The sequence below is a fragment of the Halictus rubicundus genome, chromosome 2 (genome assembly GCF_050948215.1).
Source record: "Halictus rubicundus isolate RS-2024b chromosome 2, iyHalRubi1_principal, whole genome shotgun sequence".
NCBI classification, from domain to species: Eukaryota; Metazoa; Arthropoda; class Insecta; order Hymenoptera; family Halictidae; genus Halictus; species Halictus rubicundus.
Window position 1 is genome coordinate 9,947,381 of NC_135150.1, and position 27,959 is coordinate 9,975,339.

A 27,959-nucleotide genomic window follows, 5' to 3' on the forward strand; every position below is an offset into this window, starting at 1 on the left:
TGTGCATACATTTTTTCCATTTTTTATTAGTTTAACACTTTACCTTCCGCAAGCCTATTAATAGAATTCTCAATAATTGTACTATAGTAAAAGAAAACTTGAAAATAATTTTTTACCTAATAGTTTCAAATGGAATTATTAAATTACTGTACTGGAGGTGACTTGTTGGATCAGGATTAAAATTGCTACTACTGTTAAAACATCCATTAACAAATCCCTAGCCGTGGACTATAGACTTCAAAAAATGATGGCATAATCGCTGGTAGATAATGTGTTGATAAGTCGAAAACAATACAACAGCATTTTTAATTTCTTCGAAAATTTTCACTGTTTTGTATTTGATCGACTCGTTTTTGACATAAATGCATAAAATCCGTAGTCTAGTAACGATTCATTGTAAATAGACACTTATTCTATCGCAGTATTAGCACAAAATATTATCTATCCTTCGAATTATTTTGAAAAATAACTATACCAAATTTCCCCGGGGACTGAAAATGTCTTGAGCGGTACGGTGTTATTACCCATCGCCTATATCAAGCATTTATTTCTGTAATTTCCAGAGTGTTTTACAATATTGTGTCTTCAAGTGTAGACGACAAGGCTGAAAATAAATATGCTCGAGCGTCGACGGAGCACGTGCCATGAAATCACTTTATGGCTTAAGCCGGGTAAAACACGACACCGAAGGGAGCAATTAAAAATTGAAAACAGGGCGACGTCGCTCAAGCTGCTGCCATCCCGGGTGCCGTAGTATTTTAATATTTCCACGGGTCCGGCATATTTCCTGAGAAAATAATCCGTACGCTTCCTCAAACAGCTTTTTACGCTCTATAAGCGTGCTCCGAGAGTTCGCGCAATTATGGCTGTATTAACGGGACGAAAAATATGAAGAATTTCCAACGATAAGCACTAAGCGGCTGATTTGGCGTGGAACATCCTTAACCGTATTGTTCATAACCGAAAAATTTATAACCACTCATCGACGACCACTATTTCAAATCCTTTACCTGATTTCAACTTTCTTTTTCTATCTGAAACAACTGCACGTTGTATTCTTTCAATTAAAAGGGAAAACGAATTCAGCAACATAGAGTACGAGACTTTGTGCGCTCCGGATCGACGCATGCAGTGTCTGACACAGGGATCGAAACTCAAAAAATGAGAAATTTCCTTCAAGCTAGATACTATACGCTGGGTCCGAACCTATTTTTAAAGTAGAATATGGAAAGTTGGAAAAGTTCTATGATTCGGAAGAAAAGTTTACATTTTTCGGCTGATTAGATAAATTTATATTGTTCAAAAAAATCGAATACAAGGTGTCCCAAAAATGTTGCAATTCCTTGAAATGGGTGATTCCCGAGGTTATTTGAAGTAACTTTTTTCTTTGCGAAAATATTCTCCGCGGCTTCGTTAAGAAGTTATTAACGAAAAACACGGACCAATCAGAGCGCGGCTCTAGCAGAGTCCCGCTGAGGGTGACGTTGGCATTGGCCGACCCGAAATCCGTCCGCTGTTGCTGCATCCTGATTGGTCCGTGTTTTTTTTTTCGTTAATAACTTCCTAACAAAGCCGCGGAGAACATTTACTCAAAGGAAAAACCTTCTTCAAATGACCGCAGGAATAACCCCCGTTCAAGGAAATACAACATTTTTGGGACACCCTGTATACATTTCAGGTTCAATCCCGAAATAAATATGTAAAGAAATGAAAGAGCTTCGTCCAAAGTCGATTACTTTACTAGTTGTCGAGTTATCGTGCAGGCCAGGTTAAAAAGCATAGTTTCGAGAAACGTGCGTATTATAAAACGAATAATAATTAAGAATTGAATAAATAATAATAGTAATTAAGAATTGTTTGTATCCCCAGAAGGTCTAGTCCGATATGTTCAATAATTATTCTAAAAAAGATTCTTAAAAATCACTTGTTTTCACTGCCGTGACGCAAGACCCCCCACCCCCCTCCCCAACAAGTATTTTTGCAGACATGTGTTTTAAGAAAGTGCAGAAAAAGAAAAATCGATTTTTTCAAATGGTTCTAGACCAGAACACCCCCTTAAGGTTAATTTAGACGGAGACCACGTGGCCGAATGATCTACGAGTAAATCTCTAGTGGCACCAGTGGTCCACGTGCTAACTGCTTACATTCGAACGAACGGAGGAGGAAATCTCGCTCCCTCGGCGTGCTTTCTCAAATAAATGGCCCAAAGTTTCCTCACGACGATACAATAAATATTACGGTTAAATTCTACTAGAACGCCGCTTGTTCGAAAACGGTGCGCGTCTGTTTTCGAACTATATTAAGATCAATTACTTCGATATAAAGTGAGCGTACGCGGATGGACGGCCGGATAAACCTGCGATCGATCGAATGTTAAAGTGTTGCTATGAAACTAGAAGATCATTGATCGACGTCGGTGTTAAGTTCGGGAATCTGTTCGACTACTATTCCGTGAATTAAATTGACGATTTACCGGAAGTCTATCGATAGAATTCGGAATGATTGCGCTGTATGAGAAAAGAGTCAGAAATCTCCTTTCAAATCGCAATGATAAGAAGCTTGGCGACTGGGGTTACCAGGGCTGATTTATTGGTTCGTCATGAAGAGGTAAAACACCATTGAACCATTTCGGAACAATAAAATGAGACGCCAACTACAGTGTTTACCCTCTCTCTCTATATATACCCAAATGCTTAGCCGACAAAAGTCCCAGAACTATCCCCACTGCTGCGGGGTATACCCCGTGAGGGGACTTGAACCGAGGCCTCTAGAGCTTCGCTGTCCCTTTCTACGTTCGGCGTGGATCAGAGAATAGTATCTTGTGACCGGTATATGTCCCTGACTAGACTCGTGTTTTGGACATATATCGAGTAAACACTGTATTTCTTTTCATATTATAACTATAAAGGTAAGATTTTTATATAACATTTTCACACTTTAATTTACTCTATGACCTTTGTCCAAAATATTTTTCCGCATCTTTTCTATTTTTCTATGTAAACGAAACTCAAATATGTTCTTATTTTTGTACATTCTAAACTTGTCTTCTCTGGCTTCCAACATGTCTTTTATTTGTTCACTTGCTTTTCCAACTTAGCTTCATTCTAACATACCATTACACACCGTTTTTATCCTTCAAAGAACTTCTTTCTTCTCTGAGTCCTTTACGATATTAAATATCTCAACTATCTAAATAGGTAATTACGTAACAGCGAAACGAGAAATTTCTTGCTGGAAGAAATCTATTTTTCCTTATATTATGTGTAATGTGGTAAAATGAAAATGTGTCCCTTGCGAAAACCATCGTGATATAAATTCCAATATAAAGACTGCGATTCGTTTGCTTTCGTAAAAATTACATTTATATTAACATTATTATTAACGTACCTCAACAGTTTATGTAATTTTGAAACTGTCTTTACTATATGTAAAACATGGACCAATCAGAGCGCGTCTACAGCTGAGCGTGGCGTTGGCATTGGCTGAGTCGGACTCCGTCCGCCGAAGCCGCGCTCTAGTTGGTCCGTGTTTTTCGTTAATAGTTCCTTAACGAAGCCTGGAAGAACATTTTCGCAAAGGAAAAAAGTACTTCGAATGACCTCAGGAATCGCCCCATTCAAAGAAGTGCAACATTTTTTGAACACCCTGCATACTTTAAAATAGAATAAATACAAACTTCATCCATCAAATCAAAAAGCATATTCTCCTTCCACTTAAAAAATTATATTTAACGAAGCGTATGAACTGCGAAGCTAATGTATAAGGATAAGGAAGTTATTCATACGCACAGTGGTGTGAGTAATCATAAGTTCCAAACAATTTCTGTAAAATTTCATGAATTGGAAAATGATATGCATGATTTAGATGGTAATTCTTTGTACAGTTCGTAGAACGTGTTTTGACTGGAGTAAAAAGTATAAAATGATTTTCAAACATTTCTGATAAAAACGAGCATCTAAGTAGAATTTAAAGACACAGTGTACGTATATATTAGTTTTAACTCGCTACAATCATTAAAAAATGAAAGTAATTTTTGTTTGGCACCTGTATGTTATGTTCAATGAAGACAATTTTTAATTTGCTCTCCACCAGTGTAACTATAAGAATAAATGATTAAGATTTGCACAATTGGTCGCGAGCTGTTCTGCAACATTCTCATAGTTAAACTACGGATCTTTGTGCAAAAATAAAAATTCTCCGCCTCGATTATAATAAATTGGAATAAAATAGAAATCTATTTCTTCTTGCCTCAATAGGTGTAATAGATTAAAAACAATATAACAGTATTTTTAAATTCTTCTGACGTTTTCATTGTTGTGTGTTAATCCTACACATTTTTTGCAATAAGTGCATAAAATCCGCAATCTACTTCTAGTGATAATTCGAAAATCTCTGTATTGCGACACAGTTTATCAGAATATTAACACTACGATTTACCAGACAGAAATTGTTTAATTTACAATTATTGAGACTGTAAAGATGCCTTTATAGAAAATGCATTCAATGCATTTATTCCTTGGATACATATATTATGGTAAAAGCCGCTAAAAGTCATACGGAATATATTCTGATTATTTTTCTAAAACAGTCGAAAATAGCCACTTTTGGTGCTCCGTAAACCTAGTGCTAAGTCAATTTACCGAATATCCAATGAACCTATAACTAGTCTCACTACTCCAGTAGTCCACAGTAGAAACATTGTCGCTTCCGTCCATTCTCAAAGACGAAAACTGTACTGCTACTGTAAATACACTGTACAAGAGTTCACAGAAAGAGCTGGTGGCGCGCAAAAGAAATGGGCCACAACAATATTATCTTGGTGAAAATTCTGCCGCTCCTGTGACAAATGCAGCGCGCGTGAAAACGCGTTCAAAGGCCGTGCGTATCGTGAAAAAGAAAATAATCAATTTTGCCTTGTACTCGGTCCAAACGGTTGGAAACACCTACACGTCAATCAGCTCACTTCCCGTTTCCCCGACTCCTTAAACACAAATCAATCATATCCACACTACCGAGTTCTATTTGTGTGCTTTCCTCGGGAACACGTGTTTCATTAGTAAAACGTGTTGATCCCTGCGCCGCATCGCGTCGCGCCTCGCCGATCCGCCGACAAGATGGAGAGGCACCTCGATAGACTTCTATCAAAACTGTGTCATTTTATCCCTAATCGGGATGTCTATTGACGTATTGACTTCCTCCCAGGCTCTTTTATTCGATTTCTGTGAATATCATGAATACAGTGAATGCTTAATAACGTGGACCTTATTCTTCTACGGTGAAATTGCTAGCACGCTGCACAGTAGTGCCGAGGCGGCAAAAAATCCACTTTATAAATTTTCGTTTTTTATTAAAAAAATATATTTTTGTATTGCCTAATAGTGAGCGCATAATGTGCCAAAGTCCGATTTGAAAAAAAAAATTTATACCGACATATACGCATAGTAAAGAACCTTCTCTACTCTCCTGGGAATTTATCAATTTTCAGTGCGATAGTTATGTATTGTGATGAGATGACAAGAAGATCCTTAGCAGGAATGCAGCTCTAAGCCATCCGATTGGGTCATTCCACACGCCAATTTTCACACGCCAGTTTTCTTTCATTAGATCATTGTTTTTGGTCAAAAGGTGGCAAAAAATCCGTTAAAAATGAAACTTTTCAACAAGATTGCCGTTTATTAACGATTGGTTACGTTCAGACAAAAATTTATAATTTTGTTTTGAAACGCTATTTTTGAATAATATTTGCCAGAGAAATTCGTTAGTATAAGCGCCTAATACCCTGCAAATTATAAATTGGCTGAAACATTTGTTCATAAGTTACGACTATAAACGTGATTGAACATTTCTTAACACGCTGTAAAATATTATTGTACATGTGGAAATGGTGTTCGAACGGTTGGCTGTTGCCGTATTATGACATATTGATACAACATTGATACAGGTATCAAATCAGATATATGTAATATATCTATAACTAAACAACGTTACCAAAATCACCTAAAAATCCGTACGTTTTAAGTTGGCGCGTTGACCAACGATGACCTCTGACATCTAGGAAATTAATTGCCAACTTAACTTGAATAGCACCGATTCGTGTCTTAATATGAGCTATTATTTGGTACAACAAAAGTCTGAAAATCAAGCGACTCAAAAGGAATGAATTTTTGAGTCACTCTTCAGTACATAAATCTACACTTACTTGTAATATCAAGACGAAGACAACCCACTGGTAATATTTTACGTTCCTAGTCGTCTGATGGGCAGTGATTGGATCATTTTCTCGCTGATTATACCAATTGGATTGAAGATTTCCAAAGGACGACGCGATACCAGCTGCTGCGACGTTGCTTCCGGTTATCCCTAACATTGCTCCGGTCACAAAATAAGTGCTGTGTATCCAACAGTATGCGTTGAAAGCCTCAACGGGGATATCTCTGTGCGAATAAAAGACTGAAGTCGCGGAAGGTTTGCCGAAAAGTGAACACATACGTTTTACTTCAATCATTTCATTGCGTTGGCATAAACTCTTTGCGAATGACAATTTTATTGGTGTTGGATGTCAATAGTTTAATAATATTCCCTTGAAACGCAGTAACGTCCCGATGTATTACAGGTTTGCGTTATGCTTCTGAACATATTAGATATAATACAGGTTTTTCGACTACAGGTAGGAAAAAATTAAGGGGTGGTTCTCCAAGACAATATAAGACGAAAATGAAGAATAAAAGAATTGCGATTTCAGCTTCAGTTTTTAGTTATTATCCATTAAAAATCCGCCTAAAATACGGCAACCCGAACGACAGTACGTTGCTTACGTCATAAAGGCACGCGACAGTCACGTAAAAGGAGGTCCTCGCTCGCACCCAATGGTTAGGCTTTGACGTCACAGACTTTAGCTAATAATTCAGCTAGAACCGAAAATGCATGAGAAATGACCCAATCGGACACGCCGAATTCTTGCCAGATGACTTCTTGCGAGGCACGCGGAGTATTTGTCACTTGATACGTGACTGTCGCTCGTCTCTATGGCGTACGTAACATATACCTCTGTTGGCCGGGTTGCCGCATTTTAGGCGAATTTTTAACTCTTAATAACTAAAAAATGAAGCCGATATCACAAATTTTTTACTGTTCATTTTTGTCTTAGATTGTCATGGAGAACCACCCCTCAAATTTCCTCCAACCTGTAGTCGAACACTCTGTATACAAAAAGATAACAAAAGTTTTATATTTCGGCGGACAAAAGTTTAAAACACAAGGGAATATCTTTTAACGACAAAAATATAAAATTTTAGTTTTTGTTTAATATTTTGTCGAATTAATTTTTTACATTTATCAATAGGAATTGCCTAGTAGCATTTATGGTTGGCCAACGGTATCCAATAGTTGGGAGTTAGTTGGGATATAGTTAGTGTTTCTGCCTACATACTCGGAAGAAACGAACGACATAAACTTCGATTATGTTGATATTTCATTAACTACAGTTTGAGATCATAGAGGTCAAGCATACATCAGTGTTATCATAATACAACAGATTTCACGGAAAAGTAGAACGTAGAAAAGGACATGACAGTTATAGAACTGTTTTATTCATAATAATTCTTTTGTGAATCTCTAACCAACATATATTTGTGATATTTATCTGATTGAAGCGACACCAAACACGATACAATTCGAATCATATTTACTTGTTTAATTCACTGTACATAGAATAGAATCTCGATTATCCGTACTAGTCAGTGGAACATGAGTGTTCGCATAAAAGAACAATTACATAGCTACAGTGCTAGATTAAATCTTTACTGATTTCTGCAAGGTGTAAAGAAATTATATCTCAACACTAGTGTTCCTTCCTTAAATCGATGCTCAGTCATTTATTTGTTTTGTTTAGTGTTTGTGAATAAATGGTTTTTTGTGTGTATTTCTGTAAAAAATATATATGTAAATACAATCATTTTTTTATTTTTGCCCCTGAATCTTACTTTTGCCCACTGTACGCGTCGAACGAAATGTATTGTAAACGCGTTACGCGAAAACAGACGAATAGAGAAATGAAGTTTCACGTCGCGTTGCATAGTGTCACGTGGATACTAGTGTGGCTCTTATTTACTCTTGACAAAAATTTTTTCCGAAATTTTTTTCGCCACCCCTCAAGATTGCTCAAATTAAAAAAAAAAGAAAGGTTGTGCAAAGTTTGAACTCGATCGGATAACGGGAAAGTGTACTACCGGGCCCTTAAACATTAAAATAACTAATTAAACACTTGTAAAATTGTTTTTCTCGAATAAAATAAATTATCGACTGTATCGAAAAATATCTTCAACAAAACTTCTTTATTAATTGAACAATCCTGGAGAGGGAAGGGAGTGGCATAAAAAAAATTCAAATGTCAAAAATAAGAGCCACCCTAGTGAATACCTTACAATTAGATTAGGCGAATGTTACCAACATACTAAAGTTACTGACGCTCCTATATAGGCATATCAACTTTAAACTTTCTTTCGTCCGCCACTGTCGATATGATTAACCACAACACCTTTCGTTCGCAAAGAGTTTACCCTTAAGAATACCTCGTGTGGACACATTCTATTGGATTTCCCACGATCTGCTTGCTGCTGATAATTATGGAAAACGTTAATATCAAAACGGTTGTCAACGCGTGCAGCCTGAAGGTGATGCCGTCGTCTTTTACTCTGGGCACCTGGGAGACCACGATTATTTCTATTCTTTTCTGTTTTGCGATATACTTTATTTGTAACTATTCGTGCTTTGCATGCGAGCAGTGTCGCCAGATGAGGGGAGGGACCACAAATCGAGGGGAAAAGAGTTACCCTCTCTCTCTGCTAGTACCGGAGTATGCATGACAGTGACGAAACGCGTCACATGACCGGGCCGCGGCGGGAGCGTGGGGGAATAGCGCGGTAGAAGGGGAAATTAAAGTGGGGGAACAAGTCTTGATCTGGCGACTCTGCATGCGAGACAAGCTGGGTTCTCGCTAATCGCTCGCGAAAGTGTTCACTGTTGTTGAAAGAATTTTTGTTCAAGACCAAATAATGTAACTGATAAAAATATTATGGTTCGTTCATGACATTTACGACAGAAAAAACTTTACATTCGGTTCAACTACAAGAGTGTGGATTTTTATGCATTTGTGTTTTATTAAGGAAAAAGTAACTAATTATTACATTGTACGTTACTCTTGAAACCATACAACTTTCATTTCAAGTATTTCCCCATATACCAAATAATTTACCAAGAACTTAGATGGCACACTTAGCTAAATCACCCTGCAAATATTAAACAAATATGGTATAAGATAATGATGTTTTAGAAAAGTATTAATAAAATAACGGATTCCTTCTCTTTCTGCCAAATATAAAATAATAAATTATCTGCTTCCATAACAGAAATATAAAGAAATTTAAGTAATATAACAGAGCAATAGAACACTGCAACATTTCGAACGGTGAAAATGACAATAGACATCGCCACTAAAATGTTCTGAATTTGCGGGGATGATTTTAATTTGCTGATTCTGCACATTATGAAAAAACCAACGTATTATTTTTTATATTAATATTTTCTTTGCATACGACGAGTTTCAACATTGCGTTTACTTTTATCGTTCATAGAAAAATCTTCCATATATTAAATATGAGTAATTACGAGTTGATTTGTCTACATTAATTGCAAGACGCAGAAATAACATAGACATATATTTCGTTTTTTAATCATTTTAATAGGTGGAAAATAATAGAACGCTATTTTTAAATTCTTAAAATGTTCTTTCTATTTTGCTCTTTGATCCACTTATTTTTATCATAAATATATAAAAATCCTCAGTCCATTTATTCACCACTGCCGAGGTGTTAAGCTAATGGCGAGTTAATGACGATCAGCAACTCATTTTACAACTAACGAGAATCCAGGTTTAAACTTCTTTCTTCAGTGGGTCAATCAGCAGAAGAACACTTACGCGCAGCAGATAATAAAGCCCTGTGGCGATATCGATCATCTTCGATTCGTTCTTTTTCTTGTTCCGAGGAATCCCATTGAACGACGGAGCCAATTCACCGTTTACATAATGTCCTGCGGTGGAGTCTACGATTGACGTATACTTCATACTCGAACGATTAAGATCGCGTCGATCTCAACGTGGACGAGCATCGATTTCTTCCAGGATTTGTCATTTCTAATATTGGTGGACCGATGACGAACTGATTCACGCAATGACGCGATTGAATATGAGCAAGACAAAAAGGACCGTGTACAACACTCGAAAAACTTCTCAATCGTGCATCGATATCTCGCGCGGGTACAAGTTTTAGTTGAAAACTGACTGAAAACGCATCCGCGAAGCGGAACAGTTACCGATTGCCAAAACACGATCGTCGCGACTGTTACTTTTCTCTGATCTCTTTTAGGTCCGTCCAATTTTATTTTTGTAGTTTTTACCCTTGTCTCTCCTCCCGCATCTTTTCTCTCATTCTCTTTCTACCTCTTTCTCTCTCTCTCTCTCTCCCTTTCTGTACCTCTAACTGTCTCACTACCTCTATAAACCCCTCTCCCCCGAACCTACGTCGGCGTCGATGCGAACACACGATTCCACCTACCGGCTTGTCTAGCGATGGCCTCAACACGCGTTTGATTTGTGCGTCTTATGTTTTCTTCAAGTTCTTCAAATTGGCCCGTCATGTCGAGATCACTCGTGAACGGTACTCCGTGCTACTATGACACACTCGCGACGGATGACGCATACGGTGGCGGACTTAAAAAAAAGTTTAAATTTGACATTTCTGTACGTGAGCGTTAGTAACGTCAGCAGTATAAAGGCGAAAATAGGAAGCTGAATTGAAGGCAAACGTCGTCATTCTTACGTGCTGCATCACATTAAAATGTAATAAGCAAGACAAATACAAGCGGAATTAGATCTTCCGGTATCTGAAAGGTAAAAATTTGTGGAAAAAGTAAACGATTTGTATGGGCTACAAAAGGTTCAAAACCGCCCTTAACGCATGATCATAAAATAACACGACTCGTGTTTGCTAAAAGATACATGTCCTGGAACGAAGAATGGAAAAACGTCATCTTTTTCGACCGAGAGAAATTTGATCTAGATCAGGGCTGGGCCAGTGTCGCCAGATCAAGGCTTGCTCCCCGACTCTAATTTCCCCTTCTACCGCGCTATTCCTCAAGCTTCCGATGCATTTCGTCTCTGTCGTGCGCACTCCGGTACTGGCGGAGAGAGGGTAACTTTTTCCCCTCAATTCATGCTCCCTCCCCTCATCTGGCGACACTGGGCTGCGTGCATTTGCAGCAATTGTGGCAAAACCGTCCCCATCGTAGCGTCCATACCATGGAGAAAGGACGCGCTTCGCCTATCGCGAGTAGCAGGGTCGCCAGAAGACGGCCATTTGGGTATCTGCTTCCTCTCCTCCTTGTCCACACTTCCAATATCCCATTCCACCACCATGAGCACACTCCAACGTCCCCCACTAAGACCGTAGACTGGTCACATGACGTGTCACGTGGTGCCGCGCGCAACTGGGGCGACGCTTGGTGTCCCACTCAATCCCCGTCGCGCACACGCAACGTGTCACATATTACTCTGGTCATCAGAGAGGGGGTACATTGTATTCCCCTCGATTTTCTCGACCTGACGACACTGACGTCGACCTGACGACAATGTTGGTGGGGGAAGCAAACGTTCGAGAAGCCTCAACCGTGTCCAGCACTGGTCTACTCCAAAGCTGAGCAACTTGTGGCCCGCGAGCCAAAGGAGATTTGTCTCACTACTTTTCTATCCCTAGTAGCGATTCCCACCGTAACTACTGGTGGCGGGTAGGAGTAGGAGTAACGAAGTTAGTAGTGGGGCGGCGAGAAAGACGTTGCCCAGAGAAGGGATACTGAATGAGCTCTTCCTCTCTCTTTCTCTCGCCCGGACGCGGCTAATGTATCAGTTAGTGGGGGAGCTGAATGACTAGGAGTAGGATCGTAAAGCAGCGACGGGGAAGAAGTTGGACAGCTCTGATCTATGTAGATCAGGCCCGGGCGATTTCTTTGTCACTGTCGCTTCGCTATTTCATGCTTTGCCTTGCGTGACCGCATGACCGCGAATAAATGCGTGTACATCTACACTCCACAGGAGTTTGGTGGGGAGGGACCAGGAGTAGGGAGAGGAGTCGTCTGTGGCCCGCGACAGTGTCGTCAGGTCGAGAAAATCGAGGGGAATACAATGCCACCCCCCCCCCCCTCTCTGATGACCAGAGTAATTTGTGACACGTTGTGCGTGCGCTACGGGGGTTGAATGGGACACCAAGCGTCGCCTCAGTCGCGCGCGGCACCACGCGGCACGTCACGTAATCAATCTACGGTCTTAGTGGGAGACATTGGAGTGTGCTCATGGTGGTAGAATAGGGTAGTGGAAGGGGAAAAGGTGAGGAAACAGATACCCAAATGGGTATCACTTGGCGACACTGGCCCGCGAGCCACAAGTTGCCCATGCCTGATCTAGATGGTTTTAAGTATTATTGGCGCGATTTGAGTAAGTCACACGACATTGCTATGAGTCAAAATTTTGATGGTGAGAGTGTTATGGTTCAGAGTGCACTTAGCTTTTTCACAAAGACGCCAATATGATGGATAACGACAGAAATGAATTCCCAGAAATTTACAGAACATCTTTTGTTACCGTTCATGGGAGAAATGGGCTTGGATGGGTCCATAATTCAACATGATAACGCGGCCGTTCATTCATCAAAACTGATTATGGTTTTGCAACAAAAATATTAAGTTAATGCAGTGACTCGCCCGTTCTCCAGACTTCAACCCCATAGAAAACCTTTAGAAAATACTAATCTACAAGATGCATTCAAATGGAAAACAATTTGCAGCAATAACAGAATTTAAAAATAGCTAGACATATCCGCTATAAAAATGTTAACTAAAAGTATGAATAACGGAATTTTTCAAATTATTTTGAAAAATGGTAGTAATATACCATATTAACATAATCATTAACATTTTGATTTTATAGAGTAAATAAACTATTATTTATTAACTAGAACTATAGAAATTTCGCACATCCTTTTGTCAGAAATAGATATTTTTTAAATTAATCACTTAAAAGAACGTATCTTAACTCAATATAACTTAATATAATAGTGATAATTATGCCGTATTTGTTTCTTAAATCTGAATTAAAATTACGAAGAAATTACACACGGAACTATGGTAATTTCGTGGACTGTATGTACTATTTGAGAGTTTAAGATCTCATGTCCAGTTTTTATTTAGATATTTACCTTCAAATCTACATAAAATTTATTTCAAACTGAATCAATGTGATTGTTATGCACTCTTTTTATATGAGTGGAGGTATAAACATATTAACGATATATGGGATGTTTGGTCAAAATCTGATAGTAAATGAGCGCACGATAGTAGAAAAAACTCAAAAATGGAGATGACTGAATGAAGTAATCCTATTAAGAAACTTGGAATTCATTCACTTAACCTGATCAATAAGTTTTATTTAGAGAAAAGTTATGTTAGGTTTAACGTTACTGTTAAAAATCGGACATTTCATATGCGACAACCTAATATTTGCAATGAGTATAGCATAAGTCATAACTAAATCGTTAACATGCATATTTGTACTTATAACCAAACATATTTATGTTACATCTTAATACCATTTTTGTATTTAGTCGGTTCACTTTTATTCGTTTTATATAAATTGATGATAAAATTCGTATCGGTTATTGTTTTATTATAAAAATAGTTTTGTCAGAAGAAGAAAACGAAACATAACGAGAAATATCTAACATAAAAAGTACGACAAGCTTCTTTCCAATGTACAAAAGAAGTCAGTTTTTCAATTCATCGCGATACTGTTACTCAGAGGTCATTAGAATAGTATGATTCGTTGGAAACAATGTATAGAATAATCTCGTCCGTTGATCGCTAAATTCTCGCCCACGTTCTTTCGACAGTTTCCGCGTCATCGGGACTGGAGGGCATCTCAGGAAGGTCGGTCATCGAAATAAATGTGTCATCCGATCGCTACATTTAGTTTTATCACTCTAGTAATAATGTAAAAGACATCTAACTTGTCCTCTTGTTCGTCGTTCCTGGCGACGATCCTCTGTTTCAACGGTTGTCTGCAAAGAAATAAATTAGTGATTCCATGTTCAGACGTCATCATCAATCTTGGATGTCCTATGAAAGGGTTCGTTGAACCCACAAACTTCTTGCACCTTCAACAAGTACTCGGATTTATTTTAAAATGTGTCGCTGCTTAGATTGGCGCAAAAATAATTACGGTTTTGAAGCATCAACTTTATATTTAGAACAGTATTTATGTTTTAGCTTCAAGTACATGTGATGTGTATAAATAAGAGCCATTTGGATTCATATATGGGGAGAGTGGGGGCATTGCAAACCTCTAAGGTAAACGTCGAATGAAACAATTTTTTAACCATTTTTTTTTTGTTGCTTATGTTTCTGCACTACTGTAATTAATTTTAGTTAAATTAAAATCAATTTTTAACAAAAACCCAAAACCACTCAAACAAGTATCGTTGCACCGGGAAACAATGAGAACAGAAACCATTTATTCTATTATAATAACTTCAAATATTACAGTACACACGAAATATTTACTCATTATAGTGAAGATTAAAATAAAGTATTGTACTCTCTTTTATATCATTTTAATGGGCGCTCACTATTTCTTCCTACTTTGGCACAAAAAAAGAAGTGACTTCAATATTTAAATTATATTCATATTGAAACAGCGAAAAAGGTACAGGTTTCATATCTGGTATAAAAATGTATCAATACGGATATTAATCGACTATAAGTTCATAGTAAATTTAAAACGGTCTTAACAGTCAGTCAGTCAGTTTAAACAGTCTGTACTCGATATATGTCCCGAATATCTAGCCGATAAAAGTCCCAGAACCATACCCACTGCGGCGTGGTATACCCCGTGAAGGGTCCCAAAGCTCGAGTGGCCTCGATCGTCGAGAAGTGTAAACGTAATACGGGTCGAGTACATCAGTGTGAGACCAGGAGACCACTACTAATCCAATAACAAAATTTCTTTATTTTTCATTACATTTTTATGGGTCTTTCACCATCATATTCGTGGCATTTTTCTAATAAAAATGATACCAAACACGATATTATTCGGATCATATTTACGCTAATTTTCATTAGTGAATAATGAAAAATAAAGGAGTTTTGTTATGGGATTAGTAGTGGTCTCACACCGATAAACTTTTCTACGTTCGGCAGTGTATCAAAGAATAGTGACTTTCAGCCGATATGTGTCCCTAGCCAGACCCGTGTTTTAGACATATATCGAGTAGACACTGTATTTGATTTTTAATTGCTTTTTGTTGGTTTACTCAAATTACCCAAATGTGTTATTTACAAAAAGATATAATATTATGTTCATATGTTATAGAATATATAAACTGTGATTAACCAACATTATGAATACACATAATTGGCTAAATTAAAGTGTAAAACGGAAAAGGATGGAAACGACGATAACTGGTATACTCGGTTATAACTGAAATTCAAACATTATTGTATTTTGCTAAAGTCGTTCTTTTATTGCGTTTTTACACATTCAAATATGGTACAAATGCATAAAATCCATAATTTAATAGTAAAAAATAGTCAAGAACGTTATTGAACATATGGAGAAGACCTAAAGCTTCTTCCAATCACTCGATCACCTTTGGAATTTTACAAACGAACAGAATAATTATCCTTACGTTAACATTTTACCTAAATAGAAGTAACTTCTATCACCATAAGTAAAATATATATTTTTTCGTTTTTATTAGGCACGTTTAGTTCCTTCGACCAAATATTTTCCACCAACAATCTAGAAAATTCTTCGAGCTTAACCATCAATTAACTTTTCATAGTACAAAACAAAAACAATAATTTCGTCTGATTTTTACATAATTGGATACTTTTTATTTTGTAAATATTACTATAATAATACTAAAGGAAAAGCATAACATCGAAATATATGTTATCATCTTCTCGGCTATTTATTATCGATAGAAGAACCTGTATAATCTTCGAAAGCATTGCATGGCAGGCATATGGACGCTAACACAGCAAGATCGCGACCAAAACGAGGAATAGGGTAAGGGACCCACTTACTGTGGGGTATCAATTACTGTGCTTATATTGATTATACTTATTTTTAAAGTATAACAAATATTAAAAAGCAGATATTAAATTTTTCATTAAAATCTGTTAATATATATGTTATATATCTCTTTTTTAATATTCATTATGCTTCAAAAATAAGTATAATTAATATAGGCACAATAATTGGTACCCCTACAGTAATTGGGTCCCTTACACTAGTCGGTCGGCAAGCATCAACTGCCGCAAAGCTTCTTTATTTCGCTACAAATAAATGTTTACAAAAAAGTCAGCTAAAATATGTATGTCGAACTGTACACCGACGTTTGTTCGCTTGCTACAGCGTTTCTATAACAAAGAGATTGGTGGCCAAGTGAAATGGCACACTAGCAATCTTTAATCGTTCACAGAAATGGTACCGGACTTCGAACAGTTCGGTATCGGTTTTTATATTCCAACAAAAGACACGATCAAATTCGTTTGACATATGTATAGTGGATCCAAAAAGTGTTTGAACACTAACTTCCCGTACAACAATCAACCTAGACATAATGCGTCATTCATTTTTGTCCCAAAATGATGTGCTTCCTTGAAAGGGATGATTCCTGAGGTAATTCGAAGTAACTTTTTCCTTTGCGAAAATGTTCTCCGCGGCTTCGTTAAGGAGTTATTAAAGAAAAACACAGACCAATCAGAGGGCGGCTACAGCGGCTCGCGCTGAGCCTGGCGTTGGCATTGGCCGAACTGGAATCCGTCAGCTGTAGCCGCACTCTCATTGGTCTGTGTTTTTCTTTAATAACTCCCTAACGAAGCCACGGAAAACAATTTCGCAAAAGAGAAAGTTACCTCAAATAACCTCAGGAATCATCCCTTTCAAGGAAGTGCAGCATTTTTGGGAAACTCTGTATATTTTTTCTGTTTATTGGGAAAATTCTTTTTTCATGGCGTGCAATTTTTTTGCTCGATTTATTAAGTTTCGGATGGCAGGTGTACTGCCAAATTTACAATAACTATAAGGTACATCATAAGGCTTTGCACGATCAAACTTGTTCCTCATTTTTATTTTATAAAACAGTAAAGAAAAATCGCACATTACATGTTTTAAGAGGTCTTCAAACATTTTTTAAATGGTTTTACTGACGTTTTAACTTGTACTTTCGAGAGAAAATTTCAATTCACCTTCAATTTTTCGCCTGCTATACCGTACAAAAATATTCTAGAAAAAATGGACAAAGCTATCGGAAAGTAGAGGCTTCAAGCTTTGAAATGGGTCCAGGTTTATAATTGTACCATTTTTATTTTTCAGGAAATTATCAGACTTTAAACTTTAAATATCGACGATTTTTGAAAAATTTGAAATTTAGCGTTGAATAATTTTTGAATCCACTGTAGATTCTTAAACTGGCACGGTGAACGAAGCTGTATGATCAGCATAGTTGACAACGCATAAAGAAATTAATGCCTTCTTCTACAACACGCGCATGAGTGTTTCGCCTTCTTGGAAGCGCGTATTTTATTTCTATAACAAATTTCCGATATACGAACTACGATCCTGTCACAAATCATTACGCAAGCGAACGAAGGTGAAAATGGAAATGTTTTCGCTACCGACAGGAATGATAGTAATTAGAACGCGGAGTTTTAGGCAGTTATGGCTAATAAAAATCTTCAAGAAGGAACAAGACGAAAATTCTCATAGAATTTCACTTTTTCTATATTATCTTTTAACTTATCGAAACAATTAATACAGAAAGTACAGTTCTATTTTATTTAAATTTCGCAAATTCCAGCTACGAAAATATAAATTTTCTAGATTTCTTTAAAGATCCGCAGGTTCGTTACTAATGCACCACTGAGATTCCTTTGTCAATAATGAAAAGGAAAACGTTGGTAAATACAGATCAATGTCGTTCGATCGTGTACTTGACATTCTTGCCACTAGCTGTCAGGTCGAACCCACGTGGAGCCCCAGGAAAATGGTATGACAACGATTAACGAAAGTGCGATGCAAGGGACAATATTCGTAATCCTTTCTACTAGTGCGTAGCTAGGGCTAATATCACATTTGTCAGACACAAAACGTATTGCATACCGAATTGTCAATGATGGCTGAACTGAAAGTATACTTAGAGTCTCGGCAACATATCGAAGTAATGATTCAAAGTTTGTATGAAATTCTGATAGAAAATAGTGCTCACGAAAGTATTTGATCGAAATACATCGGAAGAGCTTCAGACCATCGGAAGCTTCTTTAGTAAATAAACTGCAAATATTTTTGTAAGTAACCACTTTCTCCTCTTTCATTAACATTGATCGTTATTTCTTCGGTATATTCTTTTGTCAATAAATCACTGTAACTCATGTAGTGTAGGTAACAGAATCAGGTTTTTGCAATTTGACCCGATAATAGCGGGTTATAAGAAGATTGCGGATTTTATGCATTTATGATAAAAATAAACAGGTGAAATACAAGATTGTGAAGACATTAGAAGAATTTCAGAATATTATTGTGTCAATTTCAACTTGTTAAAACTATTAAACGAAGAAGCACGTTCCCATCTGTCTTTTGTTTTTCACAATTGACTTAGAAAGTTTTTATTTTGCAGAAAGATCCGCAATCTAGTTATAAGCACAAATTGATCACAAGCGACCCAAGTAATCGGTAGTTTCAAACAATTGCGATACTCGATAACAGAGTTCCGAAAAACGAACTAGGCACATAATTTTTAATCGACGTAAAATAAATATTCAATTCATTTGATTGCGAATATATATATATATATATATATATATATATATATATATATATGTAATATTACCAAATAAATTTCATATATACAATAGTACAAAATGAATAACAATGTGTATTTTACATTTCAACACGTTCGGGATGGTGCTTGCTTGATGGACTTAGCTCGAACTAAGTTTCAAGACAAGGAATGTCGTAAATTAAACTTGAAAAATTGGCAGCTGTTCACTTTACGACGCTTGTTTCGATGCCTTCAACCTTCGAGCTCGGCTTTGCACGACGCGCATTTAATTCGCCCATCTAGAACGTGTTAATAAGAGATACACGTTTCTATTAATAATTTGTATCTACATTATTATCCTGAATCCATAATATAGAATCTATAATACTTTACAGAATTCTCTGTAATACATAGTTTTATCGATTTATAGAAAAAAAAAAAACAAACCATATGTTTCTTTAAGTAATTTACATGTCGCTTGTAACCTACTTGTAACTGAATTAACTCGCACTTCAGGGTACTTCGGAGGCATTGGCAATTCGGTTGCAACGGATTCTAATCTTTTCTTTAATAAACCACACCAGGCTCGTAACACGTAAATGATAGAAGTGGGGTGGGCAGCAATTATTTCTATTGGAATACTTCAGTTTCTCTTCTTTCGAAAAATAAGCTGCAATAACGCTTATGATTTAAGTTAAATAGTGGTTGGGACATTTGAAGGCAAAGTCAGTACCAACTTTTGAGAAAGTTACATCAAAATTCAAATGCCCGTTCCATGTCATGTAACCAAAAACTTGCCAGGATACGTCAACTCGGTTGTCGTAGAACCAAAAGGCCGATAGAGATTCGAATCGAGATTCTGTGATACAGGTCCAACCGAGATAAATACTCGGACATTGCCAAATGTTCTGGTACTGCCGCATATGCTCAGTAATTTCAAATAGTTCAGCCATGTTTTCTAACGTAGTCGACGAATCATCGAAAGAGACGATCACGATTTTAACCCTTTGCAGTTTAAAGTGTACCTCTCTTTCTATTTCAGAATTTGTTATATTATAATATAATTGAGGAGCTTAGTGGGAACGCCGGGCAGGTCCATTTTTTAGTAAAATTATACTTGTTGAAATTGTATACATTTTTATATATTACTGATTGAAGCGAGAATTAAATAATTGTCAAAATCTAGACTTACCCGGTCCTTGCATCTTGAATTCAATTATACTCTTACATATAACTTTACTAATCTATCAGCTATTGAAATAGGTGCAAATAGATAAATTGGTGCAACAGTCAATGCCAAGTTTAGCTCTAAATAGGACCACAAAGAGTTAAAAAGCAAACAAAACAGCAAGATTGTCGTTGATCCTGGCAAGTTCAATGTACGGCTGTGTATGAGGTTTCCGCTCTACAAATTACTTATAGCGATCAACAGTGCTCGCGACGTTAGATAGTAACTAGCAACCATGTTGAACGCGAGAGAGACAGAACAGTCACTGATGTCAAAGTATATTCGGACTTTGAGTATTTGGAGAACACGTATCAGCTTTCCCGAAGAAAAGATAAATGTTATGGTAGATTGATGAAATGGAAAGTATGATTAGTAAGGCTCCATACATATATGTGTCTTGGTAATGAGTTGATGAACACGCAAATTATAAGATTGGCATAATGCAAATGCGATAAACGTTGATTAAAAGAAACATGGAGTCTCCTACACGCTGCTTGCAGTATTCTATTAAACAGACTTCTCGACACCGATTTCGCGTCAATGGAACACAAATGGGTAAAATAGTCAGTACAAAATGTTTCGAGTTAGCTACAATCACGTAGAATCTTATACGCCGTCCATAGTTGACAATCAAGGTATAGTGAACTCGGAAAAACCTTTTCAACAAACAATGTCCTATTCCATTTTGGATGATCTAGCAGTTGGGTGCTCTCATCAGGTTTACAAACGTTTTAAGCTCTCGAAGCCGTTTACAATCGCTTAGGCGTCGGTCTTCGGTTTCACGAGTCGCTACATCTTGTCTATCGTACAGTGCAATCGAAAATGTAACAAGGGGCCTACATAATCGCAACCACGAGAAAAAATATAGTAGTTTGCTTCGGGGTGGGAACGCGTTCCTCGAAGCGACTCGAACACGCTAGATAGGAATGTATATGAAAATAGAATTTCTCGCAATGGGACGCGTTACGATGAACGCGTGTCGCGTTAGGTGTCACCGGATGATCTCACGGCGGAAGAATGTTGCACAGTAAACGGTGTTTCTACTCTAGGATCCGTTCAATCGAGAATTCCAGTGTCGCGGCGATGGCCGCGGCGACTCGGAGACTCGGAGTTCGCCGAGTTTGTTTTGAGCAATTACTTCCTCGACAGAGATAAACGCAGCTTCACTTTGGGGAGGGACGACGACCGCTAATCGGGAGTAGAACGATCCTCCGGTTGCAAACCGGAGGAAACGATCGCGGATTGCGCGGCTATTCGCACACGCGCGTATAGAGATCCTTAAAGTGGTCGGTTGCGCGGTATTAGAGCGTCATCGCGTGTCTGCAACACGTTCTCTATCAGTCGTGCGCAGCGATCGCGGCGTTTCCCTTTCGACTCGGCTGGATATGGAAAAAGTATACTCGGTGCGAGCCGTTGCAGAATTGCGCGATGGCTTTCTACGGGAATATGGTTCCTATCGATACTCTCGTCACGTCCTCGACGAACCGAGGCGGAGAGCGAGCGGGACAGAGAGAAACGAAAAGAGAGAAAGGATGTGGTGAGAGGAAGGACGACGAGTCTCGCGAGGGCTCCCGTCGATGTCTGTTTAATTAAGCGGAGACCGACTGCATGTCGCTCATCTTCTTAGTCAGTTCTTGCAAGAAGTCCCTGTAGATCAGCGAGTCGATGTTCGAGGATAGTACGTAGAGGATCCACCAGTCGCCCAGCTCGATCTTCCTGCTGATGCTGTGGCAGGTCTCGATGGACAGGAGCCGCGAGGACAGATGCAGCAGCCGAGGTCTGACGACCGGGGCGAAGATGATGGCAGCTCTGTACACCATCAGACCCAGCAGCAATATGGAGAGGATCGTGAACCAGAACCAGATGAAGATGTAGGTCTTCTCGTTGACGATATTCAGAGGCAGCACGCAGAGGGAGTCGTGCTGCTGTATCGTTCCCGAGGAACCGTATTTGTAGAAGAGGCACTTGGTCACCCGTGGAAACACGTAAACCATAGGGTCCACGCGTTCTTCCTGAGGCGCATCGGAGAACTGCAACACGCGTAGTCCGTAGCTGAGGAACTCACCGTCGAAGAACCGATTCATCAGGTACATTTGGAGGAAAATGTTCACCAAGCAGAGGGCCTCGCAGGCGAAGTATCGGTACGCGTACATGTTGTGACTCTGAAAGAAGAAGCAGTGGGTGAATTGACACGAATTGGACTCAATGAAGGCAAATTGAATCTAACCCAGTCGTCTCATTATACACCCCGGCTACTTTTCCCCGTTTCTTCTGCTCAATCTTTATCGTATGGCAGTGCAGCCATATTTGGTTGATCTGTACAATATCATCTGACATGAAAATGGTTCGATCAGGTCCTCTCGAAATTCGATTTTTTTAGCCGCCAGTTTGCAGTATAAGCTACATATAAGAGGATCAATGTTGGTCTCAAAAAAGTAAATTCAAAAATATGTATATAGAAATTAAGGATTTGTCCGAAGGAGGACTTGAAACAGTTACGGAAATAGCTGTTTAACACTAGGTTTACGGAACGCGTCAAAGTGACGTGTTCTAATATTTTTAATTTACACTTACTGAAATTGTAAACACGCATCCATAGGGAATTCATCAACAAAATTATTTCTTTGGGTGCAAATTATTTACAAAATGGCTAAAAACGGTACACACGTTCTTGTTATTTTTACAAAGTAATATAAATGGTCTCTTAGTGCTCCGTAAACCTAGTATTAAAATGCAGTGGACGAAATTTCTGTAAGAACACTGTGATTTATGAAGAAATATAATATAATGACACATAAATGCGCACAGAAATATAATGACAGATGTTTTTTTCTTATCGGCCATCGTCCACATTAAAGATTCGTCCACATTGTAGGTCTGTCCACATTGAAGTCCAACCTAATTGCGAGTTTTCGAATTGGAAATCTAGTCAAACAGGAATGTTTCGAAAATCGATATCTTAAAAATTTTTATTTTCTTTACAATTTTTTATTGCAATTCCTCATACTAACTGTTAATCGATTTTTATGCGAATTCGCATGTGTGATCTGTGAATAAAAATATGGGATACGTGTTTTTGGATTTTTTGCTCTTTGTTATTTAACAGTAATCTTTAACTTTATAATCATTTTCCCCATCTCGTGCGTAGGGAAGTATTCATTCAGGCTTGTTTAATCTTATACAATATTTTGAACTGTAATACCGTGTTAGATGGCGTTAATTGTTTCTCCAATAGTTGAAACAGGTGTCCCAAGTATTAGTATGACGGGGTCCTGATCACCGTAAAGTACATAGACTAGTCAATATTGCTTACGAGAGTTCAATACTACGATCCCACAGAAATTGTAACAATTGTACTAATTACAATGAATTCTCGATATATGTTAACAACACGGGTCTTGCCAGCGTCGTGTATCGTCCAGGAGACATACCTGAGCCGTGTTATGTTTACCTTTCTCGGCGTCCAAGGCTTCTCGAACTTCGTGGTCCTTCACGGGTTATACCTCGCGGTAGTGAGGATAATTCCGCGACGTTTATCATCCAAGCCTTGGCGACATATATAGAGAAATCACTATATCTTGCGACAAAACAAATTCGTACTGTTGCTTGCAACTCGCTAATGTATGAACTATTCTCGGAAAAAGTTACCGAAACTACAGATTATTTGAAGCTGTAGACTATTTCCGTCTGATGAATACGAGACTGATATTCCCTCTCTTTAGACTAAATATCGGACACAGAGTCATCACCAGACTAAATACAATTAGCAATAGAGTAATCATCTGAGTGAACTTGCAAACATTTGTGTTTTTTATAGTTAAACTGTAACCAGATGTAGCTAAAATCCCAGATGCGATCGTTTCGACTGGTCTTGCTTCCAACACTTATATCAGAAATAGACAGCGGATTTTATGCGTTTATGGCAAAAATTAGTAGGTGTAATTTAAAACAGTAAGAATATTAGAAAAATTTGATGATACTGTTATATTATTTTGAAACTATTAAACATATTAAAAAAGAAAATAAATTTCTATTTCACTACAATTTGTTGTAATTCGCATAAAAGTTTTTGTTTTGCATGAAGATCCGCTGTCTTTAGATAACTGATTGTATCAGATCGTGCACTATGAAATATCGGATTTCGAATTACTTACAATTTGATCGTTCAAATGGTTTTTTAATTAAATGTTTGTATGCCACTTTTGCGTTACTTAAACACAAAAATCATTTGAACGATAAAATTACAAATGATTTATAATCTTTCTTTTCATATTACGTGAACTAATAGAAACAATGTTGTGAAATGTTGTGAAACTATTCTATGTGAGTCAACGAAATAGCAAAATAATTTTAGGTAGGATAACAATAGAAATAAATATAACGTTATTTTGGCGATAATTTTATATTTTTGACCCCTTCCTGTACAATAACGAGTCAGGCTTGCGATGAAACTTGTAAAGAGAATCTACTAAATACGAAATAAATACGAATAATTTTCCTTTCTCTTTTAGATCGAAATAAAATTGTAGTGTTTTATAGTCAATATTTGAGCATTAAATTAAATGTAAATGTTTTCTTCATCTTTTCAGAAATTATTAAAGGTAAAGAAGTTCCAATTATTGGTTTTCAATGAAAGCTTTGCGATTAATTACTGCTCCATCATAATTACAGTTATTCCAAATTCTTAATCTTTATCTCCAGAGGAAGTAACAAAAGTAGGAGGAACAATCATAAGTGAAAAGTGGCCTTCTCATTATAAATGATCAAACTTCTATTGACGACAAAGCTACGATAAAATGTAAACAGTTTTACCTTAGATTCTGTCGATACAGTGATGGCACTAATAAATAATTGTATAAACAAAATTTCTTACACACATCGCATCTTAGCCCAGATCAAAGAATTTAATGAATCTTTTCTCACATTAATAATTAGCGAATTCGCATTATTTTCTAAGCATTAAACATGAAGAAATTAAAAAACTCAAACCTCATATTATCTTTCTATTACTTTGAGGATTGCAACGACTATGGAAGATCAATGTCTTCTGCAAACGGTTCTATTATTTCTACATGATACGAACAATTTCAAACTTCAATGCACAAGAATTTAATTTAAAAAAAAATCTTTTTTTCATTGAGTAAAAAGCAAATGCAACCACTTTTCTTTCCGTTACATTGATTTTGCATCATTACGAATAACAGTAGAAGATTAATAAATAATGATTATTAGAAACATTTAAAAATTCACCGAGAGCAATGTTTGATATTTTTTCTTGTAGCACGAAGAACATTATTTTAAGTATTAATGCTATTGTTTGAAATTTCTTGTTCGTAATGTATAAAAAAGAAATTTTGAAATAAAATGAATTGTCAAAGTTCCTTGCAATTGACAAGAAATGTCTTTTGAAGCCTATGTATCTTGACAAACTGGCATATTTCCAGCATACTTTCCACAATATAGTTATGCAAGAATCACATGCTAATATATCCTACTATGCAAGAGTTCGTATCCATAATTAAAACTTCACGAGGTAATAAGGAATTATTTCATTAGGCTCTAGATTTCTTTAGAATTTATTAACAGTATCAACGATTTGTGAAATAAAAAAAGTTCAATTTGCAATTGAAAATACGTGAAAACATTGTACAAAGTTTTATATGAATAATTGTATTGTTTTTAAAACTAGAACTACCGTATGAGTGAAAACAACTTGCTCCTGATTGTCTCTTTTACGATAATTCCGCGACGTTTATCATCCAGGCCTTTGTGACATATATAGAAAAATCTGCGTACTTATATTAAAAATCATTTATGGAGATTATCACAACCACAAGATTAAAATTTACCACTTACAATAAAAAAAATTCGAGGCGACCATCATGTCTCGATAAAAAATCAAAATAAAAAAAAACTAATTGTTACATTGTATGCTACTTTTGAAACTATACGACTTTCGTTTCGACCATTTTTTCATATACCAAATAGTTTACACGTAATTTAGGTGGTGAACTAAATTGTTCGTTGAAGATTACTGTGCAGCATCAAGTGATTTGAGATTCAGGACTTAAGAATTGAGATTCAAGACAGGTAGTACTTTCGAACGGTGTCGCCAGATAAGGGGAGGGAGCACGAATTGAAGGGAAAAAGTTACTCTCTTCCTCTGCCAATACCGGAGTATGCACGACGGAGACGAAACGCGTCACGTGACTGGGCCGCGGCGGAAGCGTGGGGAATAGCCCGGTAGAAGGGGAAATTAAAGTGGGGGAACAAGTCTTGATCTGGCGATTATGCTTTGACGTATTTAGCATAGAGCGACTCGACCACATTTATGCCTAGCTCCCATAACACGCCAATCACTTTCAATACATCTAACCCTTAGCGTTGACGTAATTAGAACAATCTGGCAACGTATCAACTTTTATACATATCTACCTACTCGTTCGTAGCCAGCCTCGAAGTACGTGCAGTTATTCACGGGATCTTAGACTGTCAATGGTGCAACTATACTGCAATTATGCTGTAATTGGGGCGTTCATATTGAATACACGTAACTGATTTTCGTAACAGACTATCGGATTCAAGAATTCAAGGTACTTTTTACGTACGCGAGACAGCAACGATAATCATATTTTTTGCGACTGAAATTGGAATACAATTTAACTACAAGTTACCTATGACTTTGGTAATTACCGTGACATAGTTACGTAATTTTGTAGTCTGTAACATCTCTGAAAATTCAGGCAAAGAAACAATTACTTACACCTGCAAATTATTTAATGGAAGGCAATGCTACAAAATTATAAGGAATTCTCTTTTACAAATTACATGAAAATAGTATATATTATCTATTTAAAATTTTTTTTATTTTATATACTTTTTTTTATATGTTACATATACTATATACTATTTGCATACTGAAAAGCTGTAAATACGTTAGGTGAACTTTTACCAAAATTCCGGTGTAATGACTTGTATAAATGTTCACTAAAATTTTAGAGGAATATTAACTATTTATTCAAAATAGAATTTTTTCATAACTGAATTGTCTATAGTTTGTATAAATTTTTCGTACAATTATTTTCTAGCAATTTATAATAGTATTGAAATTGCACCTATTTAATTAACTATTTCTCGATATTTTCAGCGCACATAGATACTACCATTCATTTTATTCTAAAAAGACTAAATGTCGCTTTTGTCATTATAGATTATTATCATCTACGCTACAACACCTTATCTATAGATTCATCTGTTCTTTCGTGTCTCTCTTTTCCCCAATCACGATAATAATAATTAAATCTATCGGGTCTATCTAAATTGAAGCGTTTTTCAATTGATATTACTATTTTTTTTTCATCATTTGTCCTATTTTACTGTTTGTTTCGGAAAAAGAACTACTCGCGTGCTTTTGTGTCCATTGTCTCTTTAACCGCTCGACTCTTTGCAAAAATCATTTGACGATTCTTAGTTAAATCACTTAAAAAATCAAATCTTACTTAATTCTTATTTAAATTGAGCCGATTGTACTGTGATGTGTTAATGTCCAGCTGTTCTATCCAACATTGGGACTAGCAATTTTAAATTTTAATTTTTTAATAAACAACGACTTATGTCCGTTCATTATGGAACCAGCAATGTTCGCGAAACAAAAGAACAAATAACATAACAATCTATTGGAGAAAGTTAGAAAGGGTCTTGCATAGAAGAATCTCTACTTCCTTTGTAGTTATCGGAAATGTTACGAACAAAATACATACCTTCTAAAAAACTTTAACTGCATTATGATAGTTTTGTAAAATTAT

General features: G+C 36.9%; 1 protein-coding gene across 1 annotated transcript in view; it reads right to left on the minus strand.

The window, feature by feature from the left end:
* Window positions 1–18,973: 18,973 nt before the first annotated feature.
* The window catches only part of Ogre (optic ganglion reduced), a 31,307-nt gene continuing 22,321 nt past the window's right edge, over window positions 18,974–27,959 (minus strand). The window contains exon 4 of the mRNA XM_076805109.1: window positions 18,974–22,316. Within this exon, the coding sequence (XP_076661224.1) occupies window positions 21,744–22,316 (573 nt within the window). The 3' untranslated portion in view covers window positions 18,974–21,743. The remainder of the gene's footprint in view (window positions 22,317–27,959) is intronic.